Source organism: Macrobrachium nipponense, chromosome 43 (genome assembly GCF_015104395.2).
Source record: "Macrobrachium nipponense isolate FS-2020 chromosome 43, ASM1510439v2, whole genome shotgun sequence".
Classification (NCBI taxonomy): Eukaryota; Metazoa; Arthropoda; class Malacostraca; order Decapoda; family Palaemonidae; genus Macrobrachium; species Macrobrachium nipponense.
This window is the reverse complement of record NC_061104.1, coordinates 24,732,681-24,745,180: the sequence shown is the minus strand read 5'-3', so window position 1 is coordinate 24,745,180 and position 12,500 is coordinate 24,732,681. Positions and strand designations below refer to the sequence as shown.

Here is a 12,500-nt window from a genome sequence, read left to right as displayed (position 1 = left end):
CCTTGGAGGTCCCTCTCCTACAAATAAGAGCGTCCCCTCGCAAACGTCAAGGGGAGCTTTCTTCTTAAAAACAAAGATAGATCCACATTCCTCGGTATACCTGTGGGGTCCATTAAATTCAAGCTGTCAAAAGGTTTGCTATTTTTCTACATGAAGTTCTTTTTACTTTATGTTTGAGGATATGAGTTCGAGAAAACACACGCCTAATATATCGATGGAAAGTGCACAGTATCCATGATGTACAAGATTACTTTTAATGTGTGAAAAGCTCTGTATGTGGATTGGGGTTGATGTTGCAATAGGCTTACAGTTGAATAGAATGGAATGAAATAGGACATTTAGGCCAGAGGCTAAGCACTGGGGCCTAAGAGGTCGTTCAGCGCTGAAAGGGAAACTGATAGCAAGAAGGTTTGAATGGTGCAACAGGAGGACAACCTTGCAGTTGCACAACGAAACAGATGCTAGGAGAGGATGGACAGAGGTACAGTAAAAGGAATAAAAGGAGCCGAAGGGACGCTGCAGATCCTAAAATAATGCCGACAGTGCTGCATGGGAGGTGCACTGACAGCACTAGCCCCCAACAGGGTGGGCTTATCACTGATTAAGTAGTTAAGAGAATTAGCAGCGGCTTCTAACAAACTTTCTCTCTCTCTCTCCACATGCGCTAAGTGAAGCCGAGATGAAACAGAATTAATTGTTCTGGAAAGGGAAGGGAGATAAGAAGAGAAGTAAAAGATATAATATACATATAATATGGTTGAACCGGCTCGCCCAATGTCCAATCGGTAACTTGAGGTCTCTGATTAAATCAACAAAGCAGAAAACGCGCATACATAAACACAGCACACGCACATACACTTATATGTAATACGGGATACAATCCACAATGATGTAAAATCCTTCTGTAGTTTTATGAAATATATATTTCTAGTGCAGCAACTTATAGCTTTCGATCATCAGCTGTGGTCTTGTTCACCGTTTAGTGAACAAGACCACAGCTGTTGGTCGAAAGCTATAAATTGCTGTACAAGAAATATATACTTTATAAAACTTCCGAAAGATTTTACATCATTGTGGATTGTATCCCTATTTACTTAAGAGGTACGACATAGTACCTAGCTTCTCCATATATATATATATACTATATATATATATATATATATATATATATATATATATATATATATATATATATATATATATATATATATATATTATATGCTTTTCGTGGAAGGGGCCCGTTTGGTAATAATGTTTAGTGTATCAAGTGATTAGAAAAAGCAGTAGGGGAAAATCTGAAAAGTAAGGGATTACTTAAATTTATAAAATCCACAGTACCTACAACGGGTACACACACACACACACACATATATATACTACAGTATATATAATATATATAATACACATATATATATACACACACACACACACATACATATATATATATATATGTGTGTGTGTGTGTGTGTGTGTGTGTGTGTGTGTGTGTGTGTGTACCCGTGTAGGTACTGTGGATTTTATAAATTTAAGTAATCCCTTACTTTTCAGATTTTCCCCCTACTGCTTTTTCTTAATCACTTGATACGCTAAACATTATTACCAATTGGGCCCATTCCACGAAAAGCAAGTTGTGAGTGACGGCCTCCACTTCCCAAACGTCCAAACTTTGTAGCAAATCCCGGCCCACAATGACATTTCCCGTGTCTACGACAGCCACCCAACATTCTCTGAATGGGTCCTTTTCGAGGGCGTTTCAAGGCCCGGCCTTTCCTCTCGGAATATTGTAACGACATAGAACGGACCTGTTTCATTCCTTCCTTTAATAATGAAAAGGGCTTTTAAATACAATTCCTTCCTTCAGAAAATAAACGCTGATGTCTTATGGACGTGTTTCATTCCTTCTTTTAATAAAGAGAGGGCTTTTAAATACAATTCCTCCCTACAGAAAATAAACTTATGTTTTATGGACCTGTTTCGTTTCCTCTTTATATGATGACAAGGCTTTTAAACGAATTCCCTTCATTTAGAAAGTAAATGCTGATGACTTATGAGTCTGTTCCATCTCTTTTTTCTATAATGAAAAGGCTTTTAAACGAAATTCCCTCATTTAGAAAATAAACTGATGTCTTATGGAGCCGTTTCAGTTCCTCTTTCTATGATGACAAGACTTTTGAACGAAATTCCTTCATTTAGAAAGTAAAAGGCTGATGTCTTAGGGACCTGCTTCCTTTCCTCTTTCTATAATGACAAAGCTTTTAAACGATATTCCCTCATTTAGAAAGTAAAAGCGGATGTCTTATGGGCATGTTTCATTTCCTCTTTCTATAATGAGAAGGCTTTTAAACGAAATGCCTTCATTTAGAAAATAAATGCTGATTTCGTATGGGTATAAGAACTAATCAAAGTACATATGACTTTAATTATATATGCTCATGTATTACTGATATAAAGAATTTATATACCTGCAAGAGTATATGCGGTATCCATATATCAGTATGAGTGAAATCGAATACATCCAGGTAGGTACTATTGCATACCCATCCGGTGACGATGTTTGTGTTTACTGTTTATCTCGTTAAGTTTAAGCCCTCTTACTCTGACTCTGTCCTGTTTCAGTTAAGTAAGAATACCTTGGTAGCCCCACTATTCATTATCACGTAATTGCGTTTATAAATATATGCAAAAATGAGTCAAAGACTCTGGATGGAATATTATCATTATTATATTATCATCCACATGGAACAAGCACACAGGAGCCATTGACTTGAAATTCAAGCTCCTAAAGAATGTTGGTTTCAACCTCCCACTGCGGACCCCACAATGCATCAGTAACTGATCATGTTACAGACAGTGATTTTTCATTGCCCTGGGGGGGGAAGCACTATACCAGCGGATCAGCTATATTCCACAAGAGAATATAAAATTTAGGCCAAAGGTCAAGCGCTGGGAGGGTGGAAAGTAAGATGGAAGAAGGAGAATATGAACCGAGGTACAGTAAAAGGTATGAAAGAGGTTGCAGTTAGGAGTCTTAGGGACGCTGCAAAGACCCTTAAGTAATGGCTACAGTGCACCACGTGAGGTGCACTGACGGCACTACCCGCTACGGACCAGATTTTGGATGGTATAGATCATTTCCTTTAGTTTTTTTCCTTCTCTTATTGGCTCCTGTTACGCAAAGGTTGACGTGACCTGCAACATTATGGCCTTACGTAACTTATGGAACGAGAAAGCGATTGTGTAAAGACTACATAGGAATTTTGCACACTGCTACAAAAAGCAACGTACCAGAATCGAAAGTAAATCCAAAACATTGCGTTTATCTTGCCGCATGCATACACAACACTTTGAAACACCCTTTCTATAATGCTAAAGCAGTATGGGATCGTCCTTGCTAATATCGTACAAGGCACGATACCGAGAAGAAATAAGTTCTCATCTAACATTTAACTACATTTGTTTTCTTTTTTAGTAAGTGGTAGCACTCTTTTTTTTTCTGTATTTCCTTTACTTCCTCTTACTTCTTCCTAATGAACATATTTTTGTGAACTTGAATTTCAAGCCAATGGCCCCTGTGGGTTTGTTCCAAATGAACAGGTTTCATCTGCTGAATAATAATAATAATAATAATAATAATAATAATAATAATAATAAACAGATGTCAATTCAACATTCAGACGTCTTCATATGACTCATACATTCATGCTCTTACACATTTTGAACATTCGGGGACACCGAAAAAAGACGGAACAGGATTCTGGATAAGCTTCCTTGATCAACTTCGATGATACTCCAGTGTTGGTCCTTCAGTTGAGCCACTCAAGAATAAGCCTCTTTTGAAATTTCTGTCGATTCTTTTTTGGCCTTCTATCTGCTGGCTCTTATCAGAACTAGTTTCTTCCAGTATCTGGGTGAGCTTTTTAAGAATGCCTTTCATTGCGATGCATGAATAGAAGTTGGTCACTGCTCTATCAGTAATCTTATTCCTGGCCGTTCTGCTGATTGTCGCCGGAGTCGGGAGAGATTCCTGTTATAGTAGATTCATATCAACCGTGCTTTGATGGGCAAGGCCAGTCCCTTACGATGCTCCTGAGTGGCTGTTGATAAGACAATCACAGGGTTAGAAACTCTCAGTCTCTCGAAAGAGTTCACATAGGCAGGATGTATGTTCCACCTCTCCTGAAAGACGTATCCCTCAGGAGAGGTGGAACATAGATCTTACCCATGTGAACTCTCTCGAGAGACTGAGAGTTTCCAGCCCTGTGATTGGCTTATCAACAGCTAATCAGGAGCGTCGTAAGGGACTGATCTAGACATCAAGTGCACGGTTGATATGAATCTACTATAGTATTTTGTTGTTTTGTATGGTGTCTTCATATCCAGTGGTTAAAACTAGCCTCATTAGTCAGAAAGAACAAAGTTCGATACTTGGTCATGGTCTACTCGATTTTGGCGCTGTCAGTTGAACCTATTGAGCCTCTGTTGGCCTATGCAATAGATTATGTATGCTGCTAGCGATATTACCTGAAAATTCTTGATACTGAAAACCACGTTACGTTCAAAATGACATATGCAACTTACAACACACACACACCCGTATATATATATATATATATATATATATATATATATATATATATATATATATATATATATATATATATACTAACTCTGCTTCACCGAGCACAAAAGACTGAGCTCAATTCCAAAAAGCGAAAACGGTACTCGAACCTGTTTCATACAAGAATGCCAACTGGATAGTCAAATGTTGTCAATTGGAGTCAGGTAAGATTGGGCATGGGGTACGCAACCTCATCCCAAAAAAGCTAATGAGAACCCACAGAAAAATTAACCAGTCTATGAGGGATATTGGGCTACGGATACACACGCAAATTTGTATGTATATATAAAACCCTTTGTTTCTTAAATTTCCTGCTTCATCCTCCCTGTTTCTTACAGCCCCGATCCTCGTACAAAGAAATGCTTAATGCACCGATTCGCATCCTCTCTTCGCCCTGCTCTCAAAAGCGACGAATACAACACAAGAGCGTTCATGTTTATGCAAGACTTCCCTTTACACGTCTCTGTTACATTTCGAACGCCAGCACGAAGCTTTTCCCTAAGCTTGGTCGAGCGCCCTAAGCTGTGGAATTAGAATCCAGTTTATACGTGATGCCTTATTCTAGAAACGTATTTGGGGCACCGCTTTGTGCGATCTGGTCTTTATCCGAGATGCTGCAAGGCTCGAGTAGCACTGCTGCCTGATGATGTCATTCATATGCCATTTCTGTGTATTGGTTGGCCGATCAATATATAAATCGCAGAATGGAAGGGGAGTGTTATGCCGTTAAATGTCATTTCATCATGTGGAGAGGTTTAATAATAATATAATCTATTATACGGACCAAAACAGAATAATGCGTTTGGATTTATCGTCATTTTTCCTTTGTGAGGACCAAATAACGACAGCAATAACAATAACATTCGTCCCATTGTGCAATCTGTAGAATCTTCTCTACCTGTGGGATATGGTCGGCTTCGTTCGATCCCCAACTTATTAAAAAGAAAATATCCCTAAAAAAAAAGCTTGTGAGTCAGAATACCTAAACATAAAATCTACAGGTATTTTATTTCTTCAATCTACCTCCTTCGTGTTAAGGAAAAAAAAAGTTTTTCACTGTGAATAAATTAATGAGAAATTCCCGAAAAATCTGGTTCTGGAATGTTCCGTCACTCAAGACCCACGTACTCCCACACCCCTTTCCCCCCCCCCCCTCCCTCCCTCCTCCCTCCCTCTCCCTGAACTGGTGTGGGCTGGATAAGTGTTCTTGGTTGCTCGTCCTAATGGCTTCACCATTATAAAAAGTAACCTTTCTTTTATAAGACCTACTTAGGAAGACTTGAATTCCACCTCGTAAATATCATGCTTAGCTTTTTACATTTTGTATCTTTTAAATTCCATATCACGTTAAAATTATTCATTTTTAAATTTAATGCAATGGTACGACTATTGATGCATCTTTTACATTCTAAATCGCCTCTAGATTCTAAATCGTTTATGTAACAACTGTTCAACGTTTTTATGCGTCTAGACCAATAACTTGAGCTCTATGTGCAACGCATGGATTCAGGTCCCTAAATAATTATTTTCAAAGGATTTTATCATTAATTGAAAAATGCACAATAACGCTTCTATATGCCTGAAAGAAATACGATATATATATATATATATATATATAATATATATATATATATAAATATATAGATATACATATATAATTTATGTATATATTATATGTTTGCAAACACACAAATTATAATATGGCACATTTAATAAGTAATGCAACATAATTTTTTTCCACCTTATATTTCAATTAATTTCCTATAGATTTCAGCATTATAATCTACTATCAAAAGTAGGTATGTGGCTAAGGTACTTTCCAAACAAAGAGCAGTGTTAGAATTCCTTTCGGTGGAAAAAGAGACTATCATTAATATTCACATACACACATTTCCATATTGTCTACAAAATCTAGAGAGGTACACTTCCAGACTAGAATTATGCAATCATCTATAACCGTGTATTTTTCTATTCGGTTTACGCCACTGTTGTGACTGCAACTTCTGTTTGTCGCAGGGCGACGTCCCTTGGTGGAAGAGCAACTTCTTCGTGAGCGAGCGCGTCCTCTTCGGAACTTGGGATGGAGTCTTCACGTCCTGCCTGGTCAACCTCCTGGGCGTCATCGTCTTCCTCAGGGCAGGATGGGTCGTGGGCGAGGCTGGCGTGCCCCTGGCTGCCCTCATCGTTGTCATTTCAGGTTAGTGTTAAAACTACATGACAATCCTCACTGTAAGTTAAGTTAGCTTAGTTTAATCAGACCACTGAGCTGATTAACAGCTCTCCTACGGTTGACCCGAAGGATTAGATCTTTTTTTTTTATGTGGCTAGGAACCAATTAGTTAGCTAGCAACGGGGCCTACAGCGTATTGTGGGATCCAAACCATTATATCGAGAAATGAATTTCTAATCACCAGAAATAAATTCCTCTGATTCCACGTTGGCAGAGTGGAGAAACGAACCTGCGACTACCGAATCGTTAGGTAAGCACGTGACCCACTCGTCCAAAGGGGAACTCACGGTAAGCAAGGCTCATTCACAAGTTACCCCCAAAGAGTTATGAAAAGGCTATGAAAAGATAATAATGTACGCCCACACGTTAGATCTGAACCTCTAGGGTGTACGTACTCGCGAAATTATATCTACGCAAAGATCACAAGGCGCACATTCGGCGCTAAGGAATAACGCGCTCACAAAAAATGTCTACTCAACGATAAAATGTTTCGTTCATTAGGGTGTAACTGGCCATAAAGTGTATGGTGCTTCATAAATTTGCCCATTCAATTATGATTAAGTTCCTTTACCATAGCGCAGTTGGTTCTAAAGTACAGGAAACGGTTATGAGGATACAACTATCCAAAAGTCAGTTATGATTATATCACTGATGGGCACAGCGCGTTCACAAAGATATCTGGTGTAACAGGAACTGGGTGCTATCGTAAAGGGATCGCTATAAAAGGAAAAGAAAATAGGCCGCGTTCACAGACAGGTAGCACTGCTAGGGAAAACCGGTTCATAACCATCCCGTATGCAAAGAGCATAGGACACTTCCATAACGACACAGCCATCAAGAAATGGTTTTCGAAAAGTTAGTTCCTTGCTGCGGCAGTTTTGCTCAAAACACCAAAAAATCTGAACCAATAGTGAAGGGCGAAGGTTACCGCAAAGGAGAGAGAGAGAGAGAGAGAGGGGCCCGACGAGAGAGAGAGAGAAAATAAAGGAGAGAGAAGAGAGAGAGAAAACCCAGCTTCATGTAAAAGTGGAGAGAGAGATAAAAAAAAAAAATGAACAAAGCGTCTAGATGCCAACAGGAAGAAACATAACCTAGCTTCTTATAGGTAGGCTATCTAGTCTCACTGTAATCCACCGGCGATTGTAGCAAACCTTCAAGGCGCGTCAGAGGTTTCAGTAAACGTCTGACTATTTCACAAGTAGGAACTTATCGCTGAGCACAAACTGATTTTTTTTTTTATCCGGGTTTTGACAGTTCATCAGTTTATAGCCTTACTGTATCCTCTTTCAATATCCGCACCTTATTAATATCTCGTTGGACGATCGGTTACGTGCTCGACTACCGATCTCAGGGTCCGGGTTCGATTCCCCGCTCTGCCAACAAGAAATCAGAAGAATTTATTTCTGGTGATAGAAATTCATTTCTCGATGTTGTTCGGATCTCACAATAAGCTATAGATCCCGTTGCTAGGTAACCAATTGGTTCCTAGCCACGTAAAAATATCTAATCCTTCGGGCCAATCTTAGGAGAGTTGTTAATCAGCTCAGTGGTCTGGTTAAACTAAGATATACTTAACTTAGTCTCCTTAATTGCTAGGTACTCAGAGCTGGACAAAGCGAAAAATGATCCTGCATATTTGCTTCACACTATCACATTGACGCGATAAAACTCTCATCGTCCAGTATGTGGATCCTCAACTCATTGGTTTAGAGGCACTCTGCGACAGAAATCATATTTTCTCGTGGTTTTATGATATAAATATGTATGTATAAACACGCACACATACATATATATATATATATATAACTTAATTATAATAAACATATATACAAATATATGTAAATATATATATATATATACATATATATTGAACAAACAAAGCCAATAAAGTTCCTAATATTGTTACTCAGCACTTCTGTGAAATTCTGCTCCTCAAATCTTGCCTGTGATTTGTCTTCCACAAATCTTCACTTTTCTCTGACCTCCCTTACCATAAATCTTATCTACGTAGATCTAGGTCCTTCAACTTTTCTTTTCCCCATAGGAGCCCCACTAACACTATCTCATGCTATTTTCATGTCAGCTCACATTGATGGCCCTCGTTCTCCATCACCGGTTTTGGAAGTATCTTCCTGCTGCGTCTTCCCAAATCCTATAACTTTCCATCTTTCAACGGTCGGTTCTGCTGCTTTTTCCTGGATTAAACTCACCATTGACTCTTTCTCTTTCCCTTCCTCGTTTCATTTAGGCCTGGGCTAGATAAGGGCAACTGGTTGGCAGCGTCAACCGTGAGTATCACCGAACAGCATCTCGTCTCTTCTTAACTTCTCGTCACCTTCATGTAGAAATCATGGTACTGACGTCACTAGTTCCTCGTTAGACGAGTGGTTTTCGCGCTCGGCTACCAATCCGGTGGTCCGAAGTTCGATTCTCTGCTCGGCCAACGAGGAATCAGAGGAATTTATTTCTGGTGATAGGAATTCACTTCTCGATATAATGTCGTTCGGATCAGACAATAAACTGTAGGTCCCGTTGCTAGGTGACCAATTGCTTCCTAGCCACGTAAAAATATCTAATCCTTCGGGCCAGCCCTAGGAGAGCTGCTAAGCAGCTCAGCGGTCTGGTAAAACTAAGATATACTTAACTTTAACTGACGTCATTGATATCAGACATCGGTATCACCGAAAGCCTTTACAACTTCTATTTGTTTAAGACAACGCAGGGCTGGATAATGGCACCAGGTCGTCGCCAGCCTCACCGGCTTTTCGCATTAATGAAATTCCTCTTTGCAGTGATTGTGGTGCTGACGTCGGTGGTCTCGGCGGTGGGTATCTGCGAGAGGACGAGGGTCGAGAGCGGAGGCGTTTATTTCCTGGTGTCCCATGTACTGGGGTCGCAGGTGGGCGGCTCCATTGGCCTCGTCTACTGCTTTGGACAGGTAAGGGGATGCAACGTTAACGTCAGCCTTCTCAGTTAATGCAGTTACTTTGCTGGGGTGAACGATACAAGGATGCAGGTACAACCACTAGCTCTCTATTTCTCTCGCTCACGACACACACACATTATATATATTATTTAATATCAAAAAAATTAAAATAATATATATAATATTATATAATATATTATATAATATATAATATAATGTTAATACAAGCAAGACCGTTCCACCAAGCTCATATGTATGAATGTCTGAAGTAATAAGTTATATATACACTTATGCACACAGGGGCATACCAAATACCTTTAAAAAAACACACACACACACACACATATATATATACTATAGATGCGTGTGTGTGTGTGTATAGTATATTATATATATATATATATATATAATATAAATATACTATACGTATGTATATATATACAGAGTATAAATTGTACAAGTTAGTAGATGATCAAATAAAATGCTCAAGCCAAGCTCATACACATCCAGTAATAAAACAGAGACCATGGACCCAGCATCAACAAAAATGAATATATGGACATATCTCATACGTAAACAAACATATAAATGTTTACAAAGTTATATCAACGGCAAATATTCAAAAGTAAACAATGCGCAGTTGAATGTAAGCAAACTAAAAACACGCTCATAACTTCTGGCAACATTGGATTTTTGTCACATACTCAAGAATAAGCACACATCACTTTCAAACATAATCAAATGCCACGTATGAACTTCCACACATTCATCTAAAGGGCACATACACAAGGTAAAACAAACTCACTCGCCGCCGAAGGCAGTCATTAATTAACGGACAAAAGTCACATACTCATAAACAACCACAAACTTCAACGTATTCTCACACATTTATGTAAACAGCAAACATACGCATTTCTAAACATCCAAACTCCGGCGAAACGAAGTTCTCTCGTTACCTTCGACTTATCTGACAAAACTTCCTTCTGTGAGGAGTTTTTAATCACAATTTGATTGTCAGACGCGACGCCTGTTTTTTTTTTATCGGCCCAGTGCCATTACGTGCCCCGTCTGGACACTGAAGGGGAGGGGGTGGGGGGGAGACGTTACATAATCCGCGAAATACTGGAAACGTTTGTCATTACATTGACATATTGTTTGTTTGTACGGAGTTTTTACGTTGCATGGAACCACTGGTTATTCAGCAAATGGACCAACAGCTTTACGTGACTTCCGAACCACGTCGAGAGTGAACTTCTATCACCAGAAATACACAACTTTCGCACCTCAACGGAATGCCCAAGAATCGAACTCGCGGCCACAGAGGCGGTACGCCAACACGATACCGACCACGCCACTGAAGCGCTTACATTGACATATTTAGTGAATGGATGCTTCACTGAAATACGTTGCTAAAAGAGGTAAAGAGTAAAAACTTACATACAGACATATATATATATATATATATATATATATATATATATATATATATATATATATATATATATATATATATATATATATATATATATATATATATATATATATATATATATATATATATATATATATATATGGATAGGGAGAGAGAGAGAGAGAGAGAGAGAGAGAGAGAGAGAGAATGTTTTCCAATATGTTATGGCTCACGAGACAAAATTTGACATTAATCAAAATTTTTCCCAACATTAACAGAAACTGCACCATTGGCTCCAATAATATGAAACATTAAATTTATGTAAAAAAATATAAATAAAAAAAAGTAACGACGACAGCGGTAACGAGAAGATAAAACCAAAGGCTCCCTCAGGAGTTCATAAGCAACAAAGAAAGTCGGCGCAGAAAATGTTTTTATTCCCTGCCCTTTGTTATGTCAGAGTTGATGATAATGTCTGCTACAATTGGGGACCAGATCGTGACAGCAGCCAGGCGTTTACATTTCCGAGGCTTTCTTGTCTTGAAAGGACATTTGATTCCGAGTAGAAGCGCCCTGAGAGAGATGAAGAGAGAGAAGAGAGAGAGAGAGAGCAGAGGAGAGAGAAGAGGAGAGAAGAACAGAAGGAATGAACCATTAGCCATATTTGAGATGTGTGTAGAGAGAGAGAGAGAGAGAGAGAGAGAGAGAGAGAGAGAGAGAGAATCACTGAACCATTAGTCATATTTGAGGTGTGTGTGTGTGTGTGTGTGTGTGTGTGTGTGTGTGTGAGAGAGAGAGAGAGAGAGAGAGAGAGAGAGAGAGAGGAGACATATCTGATGTGCCTAAGCCACTACTGAAGTGCAAGAGAACAGATTTAGAAAGTTTCCCGCCAGATGAAAAGTAAAATACAATATCCGAATTAAAGAATAAAAACAACAAGGCTAAAACGGCCCTGTTTCTTATGCTCTCTCTTCATAAATGATTCGTCATACTTTGTCAAAAATTTTTCTTTGTCTTTTCCGTTTAATTCCGCCGATTGAATATCTAATGAAAAAAAAAAAAAAAAAAAAAAAAAAAAAAAAAAAAAAAAAAAAAAAAAACAGCCGGAATGCCGAGCAAACTCAGGCGCCAATTTAAAATGGAAAGTGCTATTCATGAAATACGAAATCTGGAACGACGGGAAGTCGAGAGAAATTATTCTGTTTCTTTTGTGTTGACGGGACATTTTCGACGTCTAGCGATTTTGCCAAGATTCAGAACCGGTCCCTGTGCTTTTCGGTCTCCCAGGTTTCGTTGGTATTCTTGAAAGTAGTAC

At 38.8% G+C, this 12,500-nt stretch overlaps 2 protein-coding genes across 2 annotated transcripts in view; one reads left to right on the top strand and one right to left on the bottom strand.

Annotated features, from left to right (window-relative positions):
• Nucleotides 1–12,500, top strand: part of LOC135213585 (solute carrier family 12 member 8-like) — a 101,911-nt gene that overhangs the window by 29,802 nt on the left and 59,609 nt on the right. The window contains exons 2-3 of the mRNA XM_064247584.1: nt 6,635–6,815; nt 9,641–9,786. Coding sequence (XP_064103654.1) covers nt 6,635–6,815; nt 9,641–9,786 — 327 coding nt within the window. The remainder of the gene's footprint in view (nt 1–6,634; nt 6,816–9,640; nt 9,787–12,500) is intronic.
• LOC135213586 (peptidyl-prolyl cis-trans isomerase-like) overlaps nt 1–12,500 on the bottom strand; it is a 106,995-nt gene that overhangs the window by 47,603 nt on the left and 46,892 nt on the right. The gene's annotated exons all lie outside the window — the stretch shown is intronic.